Source organism: Lagenorhynchus albirostris, chromosome 3 (assembly GCF_949774975.1).
Source record: "Lagenorhynchus albirostris chromosome 3, mLagAlb1.1, whole genome shotgun sequence".
NCBI lineage: Eukaryota > Metazoa > Chordata > Mammalia > Artiodactyla > Delphinidae > Lagenorhynchus > Lagenorhynchus albirostris.
The window spans coordinates 150693615-150716390 of record NC_083097.1 but is presented as its reverse complement, the minus strand read 5'-3'; the positions used below and the strand labels follow the sequence as shown (position 1 = coordinate 150716390).

General features: G+C 39.6%; 1 protein-coding gene across 1 annotated transcript; it reads left to right on the top strand.

The window, feature by feature from the left end:
* Nucleotides 1-357: 357 nt before the first annotated feature.
* Nucleotides 358-21077, top strand: LOC132518431 (centrosomal protein of 78 kDa-like). The gene is given in 6 exon segments (XM_060146387.1): nt 358-370; nt 612-742; nt 16901-16978; nt 18416-18582; nt 19430-19601; nt 20520-21077. Coding segments are annotated over 6 exon segments (1119 nt in total).
* The last annotated feature ends 1699 nt before the right edge of the window (nt 21078-22776 follow it).

Genomic DNA, 22776 nt, shown 5'->3' with positions numbered 1-22776 from the left:
CTGTTACCCTAGTTTTGGCTTAAGGGTGATGAGAAGATGAAATTTCTGATGGGTCAGTTTTAGTTATGTATGTGTATGTGATTTACTTTTATAAATTCTAACATCTATTATTCCCAGCTTAGATATGTTGACTTTCTGATTATTCTTCTGATTCTTTATCAGTCCCTTTACTGATGTATTTTCCTCTGTAAAACTACATTTTCTTCCAGACTGTTTGTGTCTGATGGTGAAGAATAAATTCTTCATTTGCAGTATAAAGTTGATCTGAGAAAAAATGTTTACCTTGGATCTTCACTTGGCTTCTGTGAAAGAAGCTTAATAAAATAATATGGGCAATTCCCATTACTAATCCTAACCATGTACAACAGAGGTCTGTACAGTAACATAGCAAAGATAAGTTCCTGTAATTTTACTTAGTCATTGCCTCTTTTAGACCATGGAGCAGTGAGAGACGTTTATAAATGATACCTCAGATCACTTTTGTTAAATGTCCTCTAATATCTGGATATTTGGTATCTGGCTTCTGTTGTCTTTTATACAATCTTGTCTTCTTTCTTTGCACTTTAGTTTAACAACTCTGTGGTTTCCTGTCTTCTTCTTGTGACACTCAGGTCCATCAGAATTTCCTGTGACTGTGACAGTAGAGAGTTCTTCCTCCTCAGAAATCGAAGAGGTTGATGATTCCTCAGAAAGTGTTCAGGAAGAGCCAGAGAAAATCAGTTTGAAACAAGAAGCATTGCAGGTACAAAGTTATCACTTTAAAGCTATAGAGAAGATTATTTTTCAAACAGCAGCCTGATTGCAACACGCCACAGCTTGTGTGAGGGTTCTGTTTTCTCCTCCCATCTTCATTGTATCCCCTTGAATGGTTCCTTAAGCTTAGACCAAGGTGAATGGTGGACATTTGAACTCTAAGAAATAAAAATCAAAACATGTCGTTAGTAATATATTTTCCTTTCCTTAGAACCTTAGTATATTAGATTTAGGGAGAACCATAGTAATCATAAGATAAAGAAATTGAGTTCTTAATGAATCTAGTCAGCTGATTCAGGGTTCTTGTGTTACAGATGAGAAAATTGACAGTTCTAGTTGAACTCTGTTTTAATAAGAGGAAAATATGGCCTCATTTTAAATAAAAGTAAAGTTGAAAAAAGTTTTGATTTTGATATTCTCCTTTCCTAAAATAAAAAATATCAAGAAGCTACATTATATTACCAAACAAACCTGACCTCTAATGTCATTCCATACTTTTGTTTGTATGGACAGAAAAGAAAAATTGATTTTCATAAGAAATTTTTGCACCTCAAAAATAATATATTTATTTTATTTCAACTTTAATGCAGAGCTGAACATTTCTAGTAAATAAAGGAACACCATTTGGGGGGGACTTTATCTTTGTGCTACAAAGTCCATGTTTAATTTTTTTAAATTATTTAATATGATTTTCTTTTCGTATGAAACTTGACCGGTTTCAGAACTAATTATCCCATTATTGTAGGACTATGGGAATTAACTCTTTGATTTTCAAAAGAGAAAGTTAGATTTTTATTTTTTTAATTAAAATTAATGATAATATAGAGAAATTGAATATAGATAATATAGATAATATAGAGAAATTGAAAATGAAATGTTAGAGTAGGAGAAATCTATAGTTCATGTAGAGCTACCCCCTTTCGTTTTATAAATGAGCACCTACAATTTGTAGCACGTAGTGGTTTATTAGTAAATGGCAGAGTATGAGAAGACCCTAGAGCATCTACCCGCATTGCTTGTCATTTTAGATGTGTTGTATTCATTTCCTCCACAAGTAGACCAGGAGATTGTATTTCTAAAAGCAATGATAGACACTGGGGAAGACCAAGAAGTTTAAACACTGGGACCACAGAATAGCAGATTCAGAAGGCACTGAGAACCCTTTTAGCTCTTCTCCATTTTGACGAGACACTACAATGATGGTATCAAAGTGTTTAAGTATATAAGCCCACAACAATCAAGAGATTTCAACATAGTTTTGAAAGACGGAAGACAAGTGGAAGAGTGTGAAACTGAAGCAGTAGAACAGAGGAAAAGCATCACCTAGAATATGCACAGCGACCACCTGCAACTGAGGAGGATCTGACCCCACCTGCAGAAGTAGCCCCATGCTCAGATGGGCATGTAGGAGAGAGGGTGGAGTTAGTTAAAAGTGTGACTGAAATAGGGGAGCTCATTGAAGGGTTGTGTTTGGAGGAGTGGACTCCCAGCCCCACCCTCACACTCCTGAAATGAGATGATTTCATTTTGAAAACAGTGAAACTGGCGAGAACTAGGGCAGCTGGTGTGAGTTTTTACACCCTAGAAAATTGTGTTTGGGGGAGATCCTATTACAGTTACTCCCCGCTTTTTCCTGCATAAGAAACCAATCAGTCATTGACTTCAGGGAGCTTTCTGCACTCATTCTTAAATAGAAAATAACTGTCATTTGCCTGATAGTTGAGTAAAGCTTACAACATGAGAGAGGGGGAAAAAAGAGTGAAAACATATCCTGGTAGGACCAGGGACAATTTAGGGAACAAAATAATTTAAGAAAAATCCCTAATTAGTATCCTGAGAGAGGTTTAAAAAGAGCTAGCAACTATAAAATAAGACTAGGGTGTTAATTAAAAAGAGAATGGTCAGAAAGCAAGAGAGGTCTCTTGAAAATGAAAATATGGTTGCTGAAATAAATTCAGGAGGAATTTTAAAAATTTCTCAGTATATGAAAAAGAAAGACACAGTGGAAAATGTGATAGCAATATGTTAGAGAGGCTGCATCTGGGAGATCCCACATGTTACGATTGGAAACTCCAGACCCAGAAAAAAAATGGAGGGAAGCTATCAAAGGGCAACAGAATTCCCCACAGCTGAAAGTAGACATCAGGCCTCAGATTGAAAATAGTTACTCAATTTTTGAGCAAGATAAACAGGAATAGACTCATACCTAGGCATCCTTCACTGTGAAACATTAAAATACTGAAAAAATAAATTAACATACAATAAAATACTGAGAGGATACATCCATTCCAGAGAGAAAAGTACTGGTCACCTAAAAAAAATGTTAAAATCTGACTTTATCATACTTGTCGTCAGCACCATGGATCCTGGAAGGCATTAGAAAGATACCTCCAAAGTTTTTCAGGCACATAATTTTCACCCTAGGGGTTTGTATCCAGCCAAACTATCAGTCGTAAGTGGAGGCTGAAGAAGATATTTTGTACACAAAGATATTTGAAAAATTGACCTCCTGTGCTACACCTTAAGCTATTTATAGAAATAATCCAGCAATATGAGGCAATAAACCAAGAAGTAGGGTAATAGGGGATTCAGTGCAGAGAGCAGATAGTCTAGATTGGAGAGGCTTCTATTGATTGTGTGATTGAGAGCTTAGAAACACCTTGAGGCATATTGTACTTACTAGCTATTAGGCACTTGTTGGAAGGGAGGAGGGAGAGGAAGAGGAGAAGGAACTTGAACTCCAGAGGAGAAAAGGCTATGCAGACATAAACCTGAAGCAAACTAAGCTATGGTTGATTTTTAACCACTTAAACTTGACACTATAGATGAATCCACTTAAACTTGACACTATAGATGTCCCCCTTTTCAGTGACACACAGGGGTAATGACCACCTATCTAATTTGTTCTCCACACCAGAACACTTCAATAGTGTAAGGAGGTGCTCTAATGCTGTAACATCAGGACAACAGGTATAAACTGGAACAGCCCAAGGCGGCTTGGGGTATGTGGTCACCCTGCACAAGGGCAGTGACACTGACACAGTATGGAACGAGGTGTAGTCTATACACAGAGACAGTACATCTGCAGTGGGCAATATTAATGTAATTGTAATAATGGCAATACTGTCTCGGTTTGCCGGTTTTATTGTCAACTTGCATGTAATAACAAATAACTAACCTATACTTAGTATGTATTTGTATTAACTTGGTATGTACTGAAATGTATTGTGTACTAGTATGTACTTAGTATATATTAGGCTCTAAGTGTTTTTGCATATATTAACTCATTTAATCCTCTGAATAGCCTTATGAGGTTGGTGCTAATATCATTCCCACTTTTTTTTTTTTTTCTGTACGCGGGCCTCTCACTGTTGTGGCCTCTCCCGTTGTGGAACACAGGCTCCGGACGTGCAGGCTCAGCGGCCATGGCTTATGGGCCTAGCCGCTCCGCGGGAGGTAGCATCTTCCCGGACTGGGGCATGAACCCGTGTCCCCTGCATCGGCAGGCGGACTCTCAACCACCGCGCCACCAGGGAAGCTGCATTCCCTTTTGTGAAAAGGAAGCTAAAACAGGGAAGGAACTTGCCCAGGCTGTACCTAATTTAGGGTTGGATCGAGGCTTTGAGTTTAGGCTCTCTGCCTGTTCTCTTAAACCTTACTCCCTACTGACTCTCAAATAACAGAATACTTAACTGCACATAGAACAGAATATAAATTTCAACTTTGACAATGTAAAAGCTAGGTTTGGAAGGTAGACAGGAGGTAGAAAGAAGGAAAGATGGTATGAATGTCCTCATTTTACAAAGCGTGACGTTGAGAGAATTTATAGCTGATCAACAATTTAGGTTTTTAAGTATATCACTACAAGTCAAAGAGATCCTGAGTAGTGGAAAACTAATGATGACATAACTTTACTAAGCAGTGTGGAAACAGTGTAAAGGAACTAAACCCTTACTTAGTAAAATAGAAAATGAACAGATAATGCCTCCAATTTAGTGAGAAAATAGTCATGTAAGAGTGTTACTTGGAAATGGAGAAGAATTCAAAATAACAATAGTTGGACCTCGCTCGTGGCGCAGTGGTTAAGAATCTGCCTGCCAAGGCAGGGGACACGGGTTCGAGCCCTGGTCCGGGAAGATGCCACATGCCGCGGAGCAACGAAGCCTGTGCGCCACAACTACAGAGCCTGTGCTCTAGAGCCTGCAAGCCACAACTGCCGAGCCCATGTGCCACAACTACTGAAGCCTGCGTGCCTAGATCCTGTGCTCCACAACAAGAGAAGCCACTGCAATGAAGAGTAGCCTCTGCTCGCCGCAACTAGAGAAAACCTGCACGCAGCAACAAAGACCCAACACAGCCAAATATAAATAAGTAATAATTTAAAAATAATAAAAAATAACAATAGTTGACGTAAACGTCATACAAAAGGAAATCCAAACAGCCAGTAAACAGAGAAAAGTGTACGAATTCATTAAGTAATAAGAGAAAAGTGAGTCAAAACCAATGAAACTACATGCCAATCAGTTTGACAAATACATAAATAAAGTGTGGGAGTATCAGGTATTGTAGACCTGGAGTACTATGGGAATCTTCTACCCTGCTTATACTGGAGTATAAATCGACACAACTACTTTGGAAAGCATTTAGCACTCTCCATCAACTGAAGGTATATAAATAGCCTGTGAGCCAGCAGCCCTCACCCCCGCCCTGTGTAAATGCACCGGAATAACCGGTACAGCAGGATTCCTGTCCATGATTTGCATTAGCACAAACTGAAAACAAACCAAATGTCTGTTAAGAGTCAAAAATTAAATAAATTTTGTGTGTTCGTACAGTGGGAAAACTATCCAGCAATAAAACTGAATGAACTAGAGCTACAGGCAGCAATGTGGGTGAATTTTTTAAACCAATGTTGAGAGAAAGAAATAAGATAGAAAAGACTTCATATACTATGATCCTCTACATAAAGGTAGATGTTGACAAAACTAAACTCTTTTGTTAGGGATGCATGCAGGTTAAAGGAAATGATTGTCAAGAAGTGAGGATGGTGTTTAACCTGAAAGAGGAAAGGAGATTGTGATGAGAAAAGGATATGGGGGGGCGGTTTTGAGATGCTGACAAGTATCAATACTTTCAGATTCGAGTAGTGGTTATGTAAGTATTCTTTTTTTATTTGTCACATTGACAATTTTGTCCTGAGCACTTCTCAGTACACATTATCGTATTTTACAATTAAAAGCCTGAGTAAAGAATCGGTCGCTTCTTGACTGCTGGATGTGGGAGTGGGATGAGACTATTTCATTTTAAGCCCTTCACTACTGCTTGCGTTCACATGTTCATTCATTCAGCCTTAACTGAACATATGCTGTGTACCAAGCACTCTTCTAATTTTATATGTGTTTTAACTCATGTAATCCTCACAAGAGCTCTGTGATGTGGGAGCTTATCTCCATTTTATAGATGAGGAAGTTGAGGCCTAGAGTTATAGAACTTGTCCAAGGTTATATAGCTAATGGGTAGTGCCAGGCCCATTTGCCTCAGAGTCTGAATTTTTACAATACAATCTAAAAGAGAAATTTAATTACTAATTATAAGCAAAAAAATTGCACATTAAAGAAGATGACAAGTTTTCATCTGTCCAGTTAGAGAAAAGCACACAGTCTGTCTTTCACACACGTACATCTTGTATTGGCAGGGATTTTCCTTATTAAGCAATTATTTATTGACCATCTACGTTGTGCTAGGCACAGGTGCTGGTAATAAACACTTAATAAAATACACCCCCTATCTTCAGATAACTTGCACTCTAAGTGAGGAAATAAGCCAACAGTTATAGTAGAGGTTATATACCAAGTGATACATCGCTGATGGATGGCAGTATAAAATCTCAGACATCTTTTGGAAAGAAGTTTGGAGATAGGTACCTCAGAGCCTTAAAAATGTGCATTTGCTTTGATGTCAAACTCATTTTTATGGATTTATTGCAAGAACGTTATTCTCAATATGGAAAAAAGCCTTCATGCATAAAAACGGTTATTTTGTCTGATAATATTGAAAAGTTGGAAAGAATTTAAATGTGTAAAATGGTTAACCAGTAAACCCACTCAGTGGAATATTTTGTAGCCCACACAAAAAAATCAAGGTTATGAATCCCCTGATTATATGAGAAATGATTGATTTCAATGTTAAATGGAGAAAAGGTGAACATAAAATTTGATATCCAATACGATGGGAGCTTTGTCCCAGAAAAATCACCCTAGCCGGTGTACAAAAGGGAGGAAGGAGAGCAGATGACAGGAAGGAAAATTATTCCAAAGCCTTATCATTAGTCTTACTTAAGTAATAGAATATCAAGCAATTTTACTTTCTAACTTTTTTGGTTCCATATTTCCATGTAAGGGACATGAATTATGAATACTTTGTAGTAAGAGGACACAGTTTTTCTTCCTTTTTTTTTTCATTTTAACATCTTTATTGGAGTATAATTGCTATACAATGGTATGTTAGTTTCAGCTTCACAACAAAATGTATCAGTTATATATATACATATGTTCCCATATCTCTTCCCGCTTGCGTCTCCCTCCCTCCCACCCCTCCAGGCGGTCACAAAGCACCGAGCTGATCTCCCTGTGCTATGCGGCTGCTTCCCACTAGCTATCTACCTTACGTTTGGTAGTGTATATATGTCCATGCCTCTTTCTCGCTTTGTCACCGTTTACCCTTCCCCCTCCCCATAGCCTCAAGTCCATCCTCTAGTAAGTCTGTGTCTTTATTCCTGTTTCACCCCTAGGTTTTTCATGACATTTTTTTTTCTTAAATTCCATATATATGTGTTAGCATACGGTATTTGTCTCTCTCTTTCTGACTTACTTCACTCTGTATGACAGACTCTAGGTCTATCCACCTCATTACAAATTACAATTTCGTTTCTTTTTATGGCTGAGTAATATTCCATTGTATATATGTGCCACATCTTCTTTATCCATTCATCTGATGATGGACACTTAGGTTGTTTCCATCTCTGGGCTATTGTAAATAGAGCTGCAATGAACATTTTGGTACATGACTCTTTTTGAATTATGGTTTTCTCAGGGTATATGCCCAGTAGTGGGATTGCTGGGTCATATGGTAGTTCTATTTGTAGTTTTTTAAGGAACATCCATACTGTTCTCCACAGTGGCTGTATCAATTTACATTCCCACCAACAGTGTAAGAGGGTTCCCTTTTCTCCACACCCTCTCCAGCATTTATTGTTTCTAGATTTTTTGATGATGGCCATTCTGACTGGTGTGAGATGATATCTCATTGTAGTTTTGATTTGCATTTCTCTAATGATTAGTGATGTTGAGCATTCTTTCGTGTGTTTGTTGGCATTCTGTATACCTTCTTTGGAGAAATGTCTATTTAGGTCTTCTGCCCATTTTTGGATTGGGTTGTTTGTTTTTTTGTTATTGAGCTGCATGAGCTGCTTATAAATTTTGGAGATTAATCCTTTGTCCGTTGCTTCATTTGCAAATATTTTCTCCCATTCTGAGGGTTGTCTTTTGGTCTTCTTTATGGTTTCCTTTGCTGCACAAAAGCTTTTAAGTTTCATTAGGTCCCATTTGTTTACTTTTGTTTTTATTTCCATTTCTCTAGGAGGTGGGTCAAAAAGGACCTTGCTGTGATTTATGTCATAGAGTGTCCTGCCTATGTTTTCCTCTAAGAGTTTGATAGTTTCTGGCCTTACATTTAGGTCTTTAATCCATTTTGAGCTTATTTTTGTGTATGGTGTTAGGGAGTGATCTAATCTCATACTTTTACATGTAGCTGTCCAGTTTTCCCAGCACCAGTTATTGAATAGGCTGTCCTTTCTCCACTGTACATTCCTGCCTCCTTTGTCAAAGATAAGGTGACCATATGTGCGTGGGTTTATCTCTAGGCTTTCTATCCTGTTCCATTGATCTATATTTCTGTTTTTGTGCCAGTACCAAACTGTCTTGATTACTGTAGCTTTGTAGTATAGTCTGAAGTCAGGAAGCCTGATTCCTCCAGCTCCGTTTTTCGTTCTCAAGATTGCTTTGGCTATTCGGGGTCTTTTGTGTTTCCATACAAATTGTGAAATTTTTTGTTCTAGTTCTGTGAAAAATGCCAGTGGTAGTTTGATAGGGATTGCATTGAATCTGTAGATTGCTTTGGGTAGTAGAGTCATTTTCACAATGTTGATTCTTCCAATCCAAGAACATGGTATATCTCTCCATCTATTTGTATCATCTTTAATTTCTTTCATCAGTGTCTTATAATTTTCTGCATACAGGTCTTTTGTCTCCTTAGGTAGGTTTATTCCTAGATATTTTATTCTTTTTGTTGCAATGGTAAATGGGAGTGTTTTCTTGATTTCACTTTCAGATTTTTCATCCTTAGTGTATAGGAATGCCAGAGATTTCTGTGCATTAATTTTGTATCCTGCTACTTTACCAAATTCATTGATTAGCTCTAGTAGTTTTCTGGTAGCATCTTTAGGATTCTCTATGTATAGTATCATGTCATCTGCAAACAGTGACAGCTTTACTTCTTTTCCGATTTGGATTCCTTTTATTTCCTTTTCTTCTCTGATTGCTGTGGCTAAAACTTCCAAAACTATGTTGAATAAGAGTGGTGAGAGTGGGCAACCTTGTCTTGTTCCTGATCTTAGTGGAAATGCTTTCAGTTTTTCACCATTGAGGAAGATGTTGGCTGTGGGTTTGTCATATATGGCCTTTATTATGTTGAGGAAAGTTCCCTCTATGCCTACTTTCTGCAGGGTTTTTATCATAAATGGGTGTTGAATTTTGTCAAAAGCTTTCTCTGCATCTATTGAGATGATCATATGGTTTTTCTCCTTCAATTTGTTAATATGGTGTATCACGTTGATTGATTTGCGTATATTGAAGAATCCTTGCATTCCTGGAATAAACCCCACTTGATCATGGTGTATGATCCTTTTCATGTGCTGTTGGATTCTGTTTGCTAGTATTTTGTTGAGGATTTTTGCATCTATGTTCATCAGTGATATTGGCCTGTAGTTTTCTTTCTTTGTGACATCCTTGTCTGGTTTTGGTATCAGGGTGATGGTGGCCTCGTAGAATGAGTTGGGGAGTGTTCCTCCCTCTGCTATATTTTGGAAGAGTCTGAGAAGGATAGGTGATAGCTCTTCTCTAAATGTTTGATAGAATTCGCCTGTGAAGCCATCTGGTCCTGGGCTTTTGCTTGTTGGAAGATTTTTAATCACAGTTTCAATTTCAGTGCTTGTGATTGGTCTGTTCATATTTTCTATTTCTTCCTGATTCAGTCTTGGCAGGTTGTGCCTTTCTAAGAATTTGTCCATTTCTTCCAGGTTGTCCAATTTATTGGCATAGAGTTGCTTGTAGTAATCTCTCATGATCCTTTGTATTTCTGCAGTGTCAGTTGTTACTTCTCCTTTTTCATTTCTAATTCTATTGATTTGAGTCTTCTCCCTTTTTTTCTTGATGAGTCTGGCTAATGGTTTATCAATTTTGTTTATCCTTTCAGAGAACCAGCTTTTAGTTTTATTGATCTTTGCTATCGTTTCCTTCATTTCTTTTTCATTTATTTCTGATCTGATTTTTATGATTTCTTTCCTTCTGCTAACTTTGGGGTTTTTTTGTTCTTCTTTCTCTAATTGCTTTAGGTGCAAGGTTAGGTTGTTTATTCGAGATGTTTCCTGCTTCTTAAGGTAGGATTGTATTGCTATAAACTTCCCTCTTAGAACTGCTTTTGCTGCATCCCATAGATTTTGAGTCGTCGTGTCTCCATTGTCATTTGTTTCTAGGTATTTTTTGATTTCCTCTTTGATTTCTTCAGTGATCACTTCGTTATTAAGTAGTGTATTGTTTAGCCTCCATGTGTTTGTATTTTTTACAGATCTTTTCCTGTAATTGATATCGAGTCTCATAGCATTGTGGTCGGAAAAGATACTCGATACAATTTCAATTTTCTTAAATTTACCAAGGCTTGATTTGTGACCCAAGATATGATCTATCCTGGAGAATGTTCCATGAGCACTTGAGAAAAATGTGTATTCTGTTGTTTTTGGATGGAATGTCCTATAAATATCAATTAACTCTATCTCGTTTAATGTATCATTTAAAGCTTGTGTTTCCTTATTTATTTTCATTTTGGATGATCTGTCCATTGGTGAAAGTGGGGTGTTAAAGTCCCCTACTATGAATGTGTTACTGTCGATTTCCCCTTTTATGGCTGTCAGTATTTGCCTTATGTATTGTGGTGCTCCTATGTTGGGTGCATAAATATTTACAATTGTTATATCTTCTTCTTGGATCGATCCCTTGATCATTATGTAGTGTCCTTCTTTGTCTCTTCTAATAGTCTTTGTTTTAAAGTCTATTTTGTCTGATGTGAGAATTGCTACTCCAGCTTTCTTTTGGTTTCCATTTGCATGAAATACCTTTTTCCATCCCCTTACTTTCAGTCTGTATGTGTCTCTAGGTCTGAAGTGGGTCTCTTGTAGACAGCAAATATATGCGTCTTGTTTTTGTATCTATTCAGCCAATCTGTGTCTTTTGGTGGGAGCATTTAGTCCATTTACATTTAAGGTAATTATCGATATGTGTGTTCCCATTCCCATTTTCTTAATTGTTTTGGGTTCGTTATTGTAGGTCTTTTCCTTCTTTTGTGTTTCTTGCCTAGAGAAGTTCCTGTAGCAGTTGTTGTAGAGCTGGTTTGGTGGTGCTGAACTCTCTCAGCTTTTGCTTGTCTGTAAAGGTTTTAATTTCTCCATCAAATCTGAATGAGATCCTTGCTGGGTAGAGTAATCTTGGTTGCAGGTTTTTCTCCTTCAACACTTTCAATATGTCCTGCCACTCCCTTCTGGCTTGCAGAGTTTCTGCTGAAAGATCAGCTGTTAACCTTATAGGGATTCCCTTGTGTGTTATTTGTTGTTTTTCCCTTGCTGCTTTTAATATGTTTTCTTTGTATTTAATTTGACAGTTTGATTAATATGTGTCTTGGCATATTTCTCCTTGGATTTATCCTGTATGGGACTCTCTGTGCTTCCTGGACTTGATTAACTATTTCCTTTCCCATATTAGGGAAGTTTTCAACTATAATCTCTTCAAATATTTTCTCAGTCCCTTTCTTTTTCTCTTCTTCTTCTGGAACCCCTATAATTTGAATGTTGGTGTGTTTAATGTTGTCCCAGAGGTCTCTGAGACTGTCCTCAGTTCTTTTCATTCTTTTTTCTTTATTCTGCTCTGCAGTAGTTATTTCCACTATTTTATCTTCCAGGTCACTTATCCGTTCTTCTGCCTCAGTTATTCTGCTATTGATCCCATCTAGAGTATTTTTCATTTCATTTATTGTGTTGTTCATCATTGTTTGTTTCATCTTTAGTTCTTCTAGGTCCTTGTTAACTGATTCTTGCATTTTGTCTATTGTATTTCCAAGATTTTGGATCATCTTTACTATCATTATTCTGAATTCTTTTTCAGGTAGACTGCCTATTTCCTCTTCATTTGTTAGGTCTGGTGGGTTTTTATCTTGCTCCTTCATCTGCTGTGTGTTTTTCTGTCTTTTCATTTTGCTTATCTTACTGTGTTTGGGGTCTCCTTTTTGCAGGCTGAAGGTTCGTAGTTCCTGTTGTTTTTTGTGTCTGTCCTCAGTGGCTAAGGTTGTTTCAGTGGGTTGTGTAGGCTTCCTGGTGGAGGGTACTAGTTCCTGTGTTCTGGTGGATGAGGCTGGATCTTGTCTTTCTGGTGGGCAGGTCCACGTCTGGTGGTGTGTTTTGGGGTGTCTGTAGACTTATTATGATTTTGGGGAGCCTCTCTGCTAATGGGTGGGGTTGTGTTCCTGTCTTGCTAGTTGTTTGGCATAGGATGTCCAGCACTGTAGCTTGCTGGTCGTTGAGTGAAGCTGGGTGCTGGCGTTGAGATGGAGATCTCTGGGAGATTTTCGCTGTTTGATATTATGTGCAGCTGGGAGGCCTCTTGTGGACCAGTGTCCTGAAGTTGGCTCTCCCACCTCAGAGGCACAGCACTGACTCCTGGCTGCAGCACCAAGAGCCTTTCATCCACAGGGCTCCTTAATTTGGGATGATTCGTTGTCTATTCAGGTATTCCACAGATGCAGGGTACATCAAGTTGATTGTGGAGCTTTAATCCGCTGCTTCTGAGGCTGCTGGGAGAGATTTCCCTTTCTCTTCTTTGTTCTCACAACTCCCAGGGGCTCAGCTTTGGATTTGGCCCCGCCTGTGCGTGTAGGTCGCCGGAGGGCGTCTGTTCTTTGCTCAGACAGGACGGGGTTAAAGGAGCCGCTGATTCGGAGGCTCTGGCTCACTCAGGCGGGGGGTGGGGTGTGTGTGTGTGTGGGGGGGTGTGTGTGGGGGGGTGGGGGGTGGGTAGGGAGGGTCACGGAGTGTGGGGCGGGCCTGCGGCGGCAGAGGCCAACGTGACGTTGCTAGCCTGAGGCGCGCCGTGCGTTCTCCCGGGGGAGTTGTCCCTGGATCCCGGGACCCTGGCAGTGGCGGGCTGCACAGGCTCCCCGGAAGGGGGTGTGGATAGTGACCTGTGCCCGCACACAGGCTTCTTGGTGGCGGCAGCAGCGGCCCTAGCGTCTCATGTCTGTCTCTGGGCTCCGCACTTTTAGCCGCGGCTCGCGCCCGTCTCTGGAGCTCTCCCAAGCAGCGTTCCTAATCCCCTCTCCTCGTGCACCAGGAAACAAAGAGGGAAGAAAAAGTCTCTTGCCTATTCGGCAGGTCCAGACTTTTCCCCGGACTCCCTCCCGGCTAGCCGTGGTGCACTAACGCCCTGCAGGCTGTGTTCACGCCGCCAACCTCAGTCCTCTCCCGGCGCTCCGACAGAAGCCGGAGCCTTAGCTCCCAGCCCCGCCCGCCCCGGCGGGTGAGCAGACAAGCCTCTCGGCTGGTGAGTGCCGGTCGGCCCGATCCTCTGTGTGGGAATCTCGCCGCTTTGCCCTCCGCACCCCTGTTGCTGTGCTCTCCTCCGCGGCTCCCAAGCTCCCCCACTCCGCCACCCAAAGTCTCCGCCCGCGAAGGGACTCCTAGTGTGTGGACACTTTTCCTCCTTCACAGCTCTCTCCCGCTGGTGCAGGACCCGTCCCTATCCTTTTGTCTCTGTTTAGTTTTTTCTTTTGCCCTAACCAGGTACGTGGGGGGTTCCTTGCCTTTTGGGAGGTCTGAGGTCTTCTGCCAGCGTTTAGTAGGTGCTCCGTAGGAGTTGTTCCACGCATAGATGTATTTCTGATGTATCTGTGGGGAGGAAGGTGATCTCTGCGTCTTACTTTTCCGCCATCTTCCCGGAAGTCCTCGAGGACACAGTTTTTCACAAAAATTTAATACTGTGTACTAATTCCCTCCATTAGAGGGAGAAACTATTCCATGTAACTGCACTTTGATGTGCTATTTAGAACCAGTCAGGATGTTTTACTCTACTTTCCTCTGACTGTGGTGAGGGTTTTTTTGTTTGTTTATTTGTTTAGAATTTCCTTAAAATCGGTTTTAGAAGATTTATTGAACCATTATATTGAAAGTAGAGGAATTTTGCAATTTTTTCCCCTTTTTCCCCATTGAAAACTTGGCTGGCTTTAGTAATGAAACGTTAAAGAATTTGAAGTTCTTAGACTGTCAATTTTTTAAACATGATCTTAATATAAAAGTATATGTTCATTGAGCAAATTTTTGAAAACAATGAACAACTCATTGAAGGAAATAAAAGCCACCTCTGCATGTACACACACCTAATCTGCTCTTTTGTCTTAAAGAAGTATCAAAAATATTTTGCCATGTCACTAAATACTCTTCTACATCAGAGAATTTGATTAAGCTTATGCACCGTCTCCCAGGAAAAACGCACAGATAATTATGAATGTAGAACTCCTGAAGCCCATTCATTAACTCTGGTTGACACCTGTTGTCATTCTTTTCTTAGTGGCTTCATAGCGCATTCCTTCAGACGGTGAGCTGTTTTTGTTTAAACCAGTCCCAATTTGGAGGCTCTTAGCTTTCTTCTAGGGTTTGGTTATAAACAATCTTATGACATCATGTTGGTAGATAAATCTTTGCCCACATCTTTGATTTCCTTAGGGTAAACTCCTGATGTAGGATTGTTGTTAGGTACCAAGAGCTACTCTCCAGAAAGTGATACCAGTTCCTCTCCCAATGATGGCATATAATAGAGTTCCTCATTCTTTAAGTGATTGTTCAGAGCAGTTAAAAGGTATAAATATACCGTACTGTTTTCATAAGTATAGGTATTCTGATTGTTTATCGCTGCCTAAGAAACCACCCCGAAACAGTGGCCTAAAACAATGACAGTCACTTATTTTGTTCACGAACCTGGAGGTTGAGTAGAATATTAATTCTTTTACTACACTCTTACTGACTGAAAACAGTACCTATTTGACTAGCTCACAGTTCTGCAGGTCAGAAGTCCAGGCACAGCGTGACTGGGTTTCCTGCTCAGATACACACGGGAACATGTGAGTTCCCTCCTGAGAGTGTTAAAGCATGTGAAATGTAAGTGTAAGACATTGAGCCCCAAACGTTGGATGTTCACCATAGTTTGTGTGGGTCACAGAGCTGAAATCAAGATGTCAGTCAGGCTGTGTTAGCATCCAGAGGCTCTGGGAAAGAATGCCTCCAGGCTTCTTCGGCTTGTTGGCATAATTCAGATTCTGCAGTTGCAGGACAGAGGTCCCCATTTCCTTGCTGCTTGTCAGTCGGGGGACAGTCTCAGCTCCTAGAGGCCTCTCGCTTGCCTTCCCTGCCGCAGCATTGGACTTCTTCAGAGCCAGCAATGGAGAGTCTCCCTCTTGTCCCTTTTGTACTTCAATTCAGGAAGAGTTCAGGTCCTTTTCATGGGGTGCCTGAGTAGGCCATATCCACCTAGAATAATCTCCCTATCTTAAAAAATCAACTGATTTTGAACCTTAATTCCATCTGCAAAATCCCTTCACTACAGCTAGATTTAGAGTTTGATTGGATAAGTGGAAGGTTTGTGCACTTCAGTAAGTAGGAGTCTTAGGGGCTCTGTTAGAATTCTGCCTATTGCAAGCAGTGTCCCCACTTCAAGGACCGAAGTGTCTTAGTTCCTAAAACTCCTAAGAGAGTTTATCAGTGTTCATTTTATTTCAGTGACCTTGGTGAATGGGAAGACTACCACCTCTGTGAGCAGGAATGGCACCCAGCGTCCTGAGTCCACAGTGTGGCTCTGCTACTTAGTGGTGTGACCTTGGCTGTGCTGCTCTACTTACTCTACTTCTCTGCCTCTGTTTCCCTCATCTGTAAAATAACATGGAGTTAGTGATTGTTCTTTCCTCATAGGGTTTTTTGTTTTATAAATTTATTTTATTTATTTATTTTGGGCGGCGTTGGGTCTTCGTTGCTGCTCGGGGGCTTTCTCCAGTTGCGTCGAGCCGGGGGCTACTCTTCGTTGCGGCGTGATGGCTTCCCTTATTGCGGAGCACAGGCTCTAGCGTGCAGGCTTCAGTAGTTGTGGCACGTGGGTTCTAGAGCATAGGCTCAGTAGTCGTGGTGCACGGGCTTAGTTGCTCCGCGGCATGTGGGTTCTTCCCGGCCTAGGGCTCGAACCTGTGTCCCCTGCACTGGCAGGCGGATTCTTAACCACTGTGCCAGCAGGGAAGCCCCCTCTTAGTGTTTTGATGATTAGATTATTTGATACCCAGGGAACTCCAGGAACAGTGCTTGACTGTGAATTGCTTTAAAAGTGATTACTTTTTAAAAACATGCTTTTGAATCTGCAATTATGCAATTCAGGTATGTTAAGCATGTTCATTAATAGGACTTCCTGCTATAAAGAGACCCACAAATAAAAATAGAATTTTTCTTTCCTGGTCTTCTTATTTCTGACTTACTATGTTATATGCATATGCCTTTTATGGTGGGCTGCCACAAACTTATGTTGGAAAGAGTGGAATTTAAATAAATTTTTACTATGCTAATTTGATAGATTTTGATAATTCATTTCACTAGCATGGTATGATATTACCAGTAGCAGACTAAAATCTGAGTTCACTTCTGGCTCTGCCCCTAAATCCTGATGAGTCCTATAGCTGGAAAGGCTTTTGGATATTATACTATGAATTAGTTATAACATTTACTCTGTTTGTTTAGGAAAACCTGGAGGAGTGCCTAAAGCAGTTAAAGGAGGAAAGAGTAATAAGACTGAAGGCTGATAAATGAGTCAGTGAGGTAAACAAGTTTCTTCTTCTGCTTTTGAGAGTGTTTTGGTTTTATTTTGATTTGATTTTAAGCCATATACACATAATTTGTAAGCTTTAAAACTGTAATATGTTGCAAATTGGTTGTATCATATGGACTTTTGCATTTACTGGTATTTAGTGATCATATGATCTATATTCCAGAAAGCATGTTTTTAAAAATGTGAAAATCTGGTTTTGTGTGTGTGTGTGTGTGTGCTTTTATATGACATTAGCATATTTTCTGTTAATGATTCTTTGATTCAAGAAGGCACTTTTTGTGCATATATTGTATATACAGTAACATAAAAGACATGATGAGACTGTCCTGGCAGTGAATTAGCAAAGTGAATCATTTAAATAAATTTAAGATATTGGAAAACTTCTAAGAATGCAATGAAAGATAAAAATATATACCATGAGGGGGCTTCCCTGGTGGCGCAGTAGTTGGGAGTCCGCCTGCCGATGAAGGGGACGCGGGTTCGTGCCCCGGTTGGGAGGATCCTGCGTGCCGTGCAGCAGCTGGGCCCGCGCGTCCGGAGCCTGTGTTCCACAGCGGGAGAGGCCACAGCAGTGAGAGGCCCGCGTACAGAAAAAAAAAAAAAAAAAGAAATACAAACCATATATATATACCATGAGAATTACATTAGGTAATGTGCATGAAAGCAGGGCATAATCTAAAAAGTTCTATCTAAATATAATTTATCACAGGGTGAGTGTAGGGGGGAATTTTTGAAAGTGCATCCATTGGATTGGCGGGCACTCATTCAATAAACGTTGAGCACCTGCTCATGTAAGGCAAAAGGGGCATCATGAACATTAACGGCCTTTCTGAGAAATACTAGAGTTGAGCTTACAGGGGCTTTTAAGTGCATAGATGATGAGCGGAAGGGGAAGAGTTCACGGGGGTGAATATTTTCAAGAAGCCAAAGAAAATATTGGTGATCGTACATTTAATAACTTGGGTTGGGTATGATTTAGGACTTTTAAACGTAAGCATTAGATATTTTGCTCACTAAAGTTAATTCTTAACATTCAGCAGAGTTGTAATATGTTTTGTTCAGATCAGATTCTATAATTCACTTTCCAATTTAAGAGAAACTTAAAGCAGGTAATTTTCTGATGTGGAATGAGGCTCCGTTATGAATTGAACCAGTTAGAAATGTGATCTTTTGTGAAAGATCATTAATAAAACGGTAACTTTGGTTTATTTATATACCACCTAAGCGTTATATAGGAAACTTTATTGGGTGCCTGTGGGTTTTGATTACTATGTGATATGGTCTCTGTATTTACTGGTGGAGAGTTAGGTTAATTACAGATTAATTACATTTTGAGTGTTTTAGTTTTGTTCCTTGAAACTAGGCAAGACTACTTTTGATGACAATGAGAAAAAATCATGTCAGACATTTTCCGTCTTCTTTTATAGCTGGAACATGAAAATGCCCAGTTAAGAAATATAAATTTCTGTTTGTCTGAAGCCCTTCATGCCCACTCATTGACAAGCATGATCCTGGATGATGAAGGTGTTTTGGGCAGCATTGAGAATTCTTTTCACAAGTTCCATGCTTTCTTGGCTCTCCTTAAAGATGCTGGGTTAGTTCATTTCTCTTCATGGCGTTCTTCTCTTTGCGACTATAATGGTAGTTTGCTGAGGAACTGGAGCAATTTTCATCACTTCTGTGGCCATATTTAGTGTAATTATAGGTAATATAGTTGACTTTTTAAATTGAGGAATTAAATTTTTTAAGAAATGCAAATAGGGAAGCCTGCTTTGGTAGAGTGGGGAGCCCAGTATAAAAGAGTAACCTGTAGACAGAGTAATTAGTAGGTATAGTTTTTTGTAAGGACTAAATTGAAGGCAGTTTTCATTGAAAATATTCGGGAATGCATAAGAATTGTCTTATCTTTCACTTATTTTGCTTGTTTGATAAGTTTGAATTAAAGTTATTTTTAAAAATTAAAAGATTATTATTATTAATCTGCATGGGAGATATAGGTCAGTGGTTCTCAACCATGAGCGATTTTGCTGAAAGAGGGAAGCGGAGATTGATAGTTGATGGAGTAGTGTTTTGTCAGTGAATGAGTTGGTGTTGGTGTTGGGAAGGAAGGAACAAACACATTCTTGGAAACTGGAGGAAAGGTGGGAAAGAAGCGTGGGACTAGAGGTGTGAGAGGTAGTGGACGAGGTGCGTGGTAGATGTTGAAATTGCTAGTGAGACAGTGTTTAAAATGGAACGGTAATAGGTAAGGAGATGGGACGTGTCCTAGAGGATGAATCTGGAAAGGGCTGAGAATTTGGGGGAGAGGCTTGTAGTCTGGAGTAGGATGTTAGCTTTTAAGATTTTAGAAGTATTTCATGATTGTAGGTCTGGGGAAATCTAAACTGCTCTTCTGTGATTATAATAACCTTTGTCTTTTCTCCTTTCCTCCTCTGGTCCAGGCTTGGGCAGCTGGCCACAATGGCTGGTATAGAGCAGTCAGATTTTCATTTACTAGGTCGTCCCCAGATGAATTCTACTGTTAGTAGTCTACCTAAAGAAGAAAAGAAGCCACTTGAAGAAGAAAAATCAGAATCAAAGCAGAGTGCCCCAGGACTAACGCAAAATCTCCAAGTAAGTGGAGAGGACAGCACTTAAGGATTCTAAGAGTGATTAGCAAAAAGGAAATGACCAAGTCAGGGAGAAAACAATAATGATCAGTCTCTAGTAGTTCACATGCTCAGGAGCTAGAAGATTCTGGAATCCTTTCCAAATCTGAGATTAGTAAATGTGTGCCCATTTCATGATATTGTATTGTTGTAAATAAGGAGACTGGAAGTTCTTTAGAAAATTTATGAGTTAAAGCAAACTATCTTTAATGAAGAAAGAAAACATTAGAGAAAATATTCCAGATTTTAAATTGTATAAATGTCTATTCTATTCATATTTTATCTAGGTTTCTATTTGTATGCAGTCAGCTTACAATGAAGGAACTCTAATGAAGGTACACATACTGATATAATTTTTAAAATAAGTAATCCAGACATAGCTAATAGGTAACATATGACAGTGAATCACCTGGTTATGGGAATGGGAGGGGAAAACCTGTCAGCTTTTCCTCTAGCCTTGCTTGGAGCCCCCTTCAACCAATCTCAGACTGGTCTTGGGAACTGACAGCTTGAGAACACAGTCTGGTCACAAACTATATTATATACTGTTTACATGTGCCTGGAGGATAGAAAAGAAATTAATTATCTTACAGAATAGGGTTTTATTTTTAGTGAGGGAAAGGAAATGGGTAATAACTACCCCTGTCACCAAAGTCTGAAAATGTAGTGGACATAGCCTTGGATATAGCTAGGTTAAGCTGAGAATCACTTGGCAGGATATAATTAGAGAAAAACTGGCTCTGAAATCTTCTGAAGAATCAATTGACTGTGTTAATAATAAGATCACAGAGTAACATTGAAATTTTGAACTCTACTTTTTAATGGTTGGCTTTGTTCATCACTGAATTTTTGTCTTGTCTTTTGTTTTTTCCCCTGGTTTCAGAAAATTGCAGGTGATGTTAGGATTCCTTTGCCTCTCGACTCCTTCCATGTCCCAGTCTCTACTCAGGAAGCCTTAGAAACTTCCAAAGACAACCTGGGGGTCGCAGTCACAGAGCAGCGGCAGGAGTCTTTTGAAGATTTCATTGCTAGAACATGTTCTCCTTCAGCAGACGTCATTTCTGGAACTGGAAGTGAAAGAAAAGAAGAGGAATTATCTAGAAATAGCAGGTCTTCTTCAGAGAAAATGACCAAAGCAGGTGAATATACCCAAAACTACTCTCCTAAGAAACAACCTGGGAAGAACCTGCATTCCTGCTCTGACTCACCTGTAAAGCAGAAAAGCAAAGGAATTGGGCAAAATAATTCTTTGCTTAATGAACCAATTAGAAGTGAGTCTTCGAAAAAGCACATTTCTGTTAAGAAAGACAGTACAATAATGACTGTTTCTTCAAAGACAACTAAAAGTAAACTCAGTCTACTAGAACATTCTGAAAGTGATACTCTTGGATCTGATTGTGAATTTCAAGAAAGCATCCATACTCTATCACGCCTAACATAGGTCTAAATCTTTTAAAATCTTTTAAAATTATGCTTTTGCCTTCAAATTTTAATAAATTACTTATGTTTTTATTATAGCATATGGTGTTTTAAAATACTTGACTGGAAGCCATTAGAGAAAGATTTATCTATTCTTTTTTATTATAATGAAAGTTTTGGTGTATTTTTCCTTGTGACAGTTTGCACCATTCATTCAGCTAGTGTTTACTGAGGGCTTCATATGTACAGTACTTTTCTGGGTGCTATTGCTTTCAGCAGTGAACAAAATAAAGCCTTTACTCTCCTGGAACTAACACTCTGTGGTGGGAGAAAACATAAACAACAAAACAGGGTAAGGGGTAAAAAGAGATGGGAATAATAAATGGAATACTTTTACCATTTGGTTAAATGTCAAACTATTATAAATCACATGGCCAGAAGCCATTGACATATTTTAATTCACAGTAACCAGAGAGCCTCAAACATTTACCAAGGCACTTAACCGTGTTTATGGATTACAGCAACGCTATGAGGTTGGGAACTGTTACCATCCCCATTTATAGATGAGGAGTCTGAGGAGACATTATGTGAGTTGCCCAGAATTACACAGCTGTAAGTAAGTGGGAAGCTGCAATTTAACCCGAACCCATGCTCTTTTTTTTTTTAATGTATGGACTTTATTATGTTTCCTTTGTTTCTGATTTATGTGATTTTTTTCTTTAAAGTTTTTTGGATGTCGACCATTTCTAAAGTGTTTATTGCATTTGTTACAGTATTGCTTCTGTTTTATATTTTGGTTTTTTGGCCACAAGGCATGTGGGATCTTAGCTCCCTGACCAGGGATCGAACCCTCACCACCTCCATTGGAAGGCGAAGTCTTAACCACTGGACCACCAGGGAAGTCCCCTTTATGTGATTATTTTTCTGGCAATTGTTTTTTAATTTTATTTTTTATTGACGTACAGTTGAATTACAGTGTTGTGTTAATTACTGTTGTACAGGAAAGTGACTTAATTATACATTTATAGACATTCTTCTTCATATTCTTTTCCATTATGGTTTATCACAGGATATTGAATATAGTTCCCTGTGCTCTACAGTAGGACCTTTCTGGGTTTTTTTAAATACATCCACTTTTTTTAAAATAAATATATTTATTATTTTTTTTAATTTTTGGCTGCGTTGGGCCTTCGTTGCTGCACACAGGCTTTCTCTAGTTGCGGTGCACGGGCTTCTCATTGTGGTGGCTTCTCTTGTTGCAGAGCACGGGCTCTAGGTGCATGGACTTCAGTAGTTGTGGCATCGGGCTTAGTTGCTCTCTGGTATGTGGGATCTTCCCGGACCAGGGCTCGAACCCGTGTCCCCTGCATTGGCAGGCGTATTCTTAACCACTGCGCCACCAGGGAAGTCCCATGTAGGACCTTTTTTTATCCATCCTGTATATACAGCAGTTTGCATCTGCTACTCCCAAACTCCCAGTCCAACCTTCTCCCACCCCCTCCCCCTTGGCAACCACCAGTCTATTCTCTATGTCCTTGGTTATGTTTCAGTTTCACAGATAGGCAGAACCCAGGCTCTTAATTACTTTGTTACTCTGTTTCCTTGTTGTTAAGAGAAGAAGGGTTTAAGGAAGGCACCGAGAGAGAAGCCAGTGAGCACTAGAGATGCAAAAGAGTGGGGCTGTCAGAAAGCACACCTGTCTCCTTCCCCCATCTGAGCAG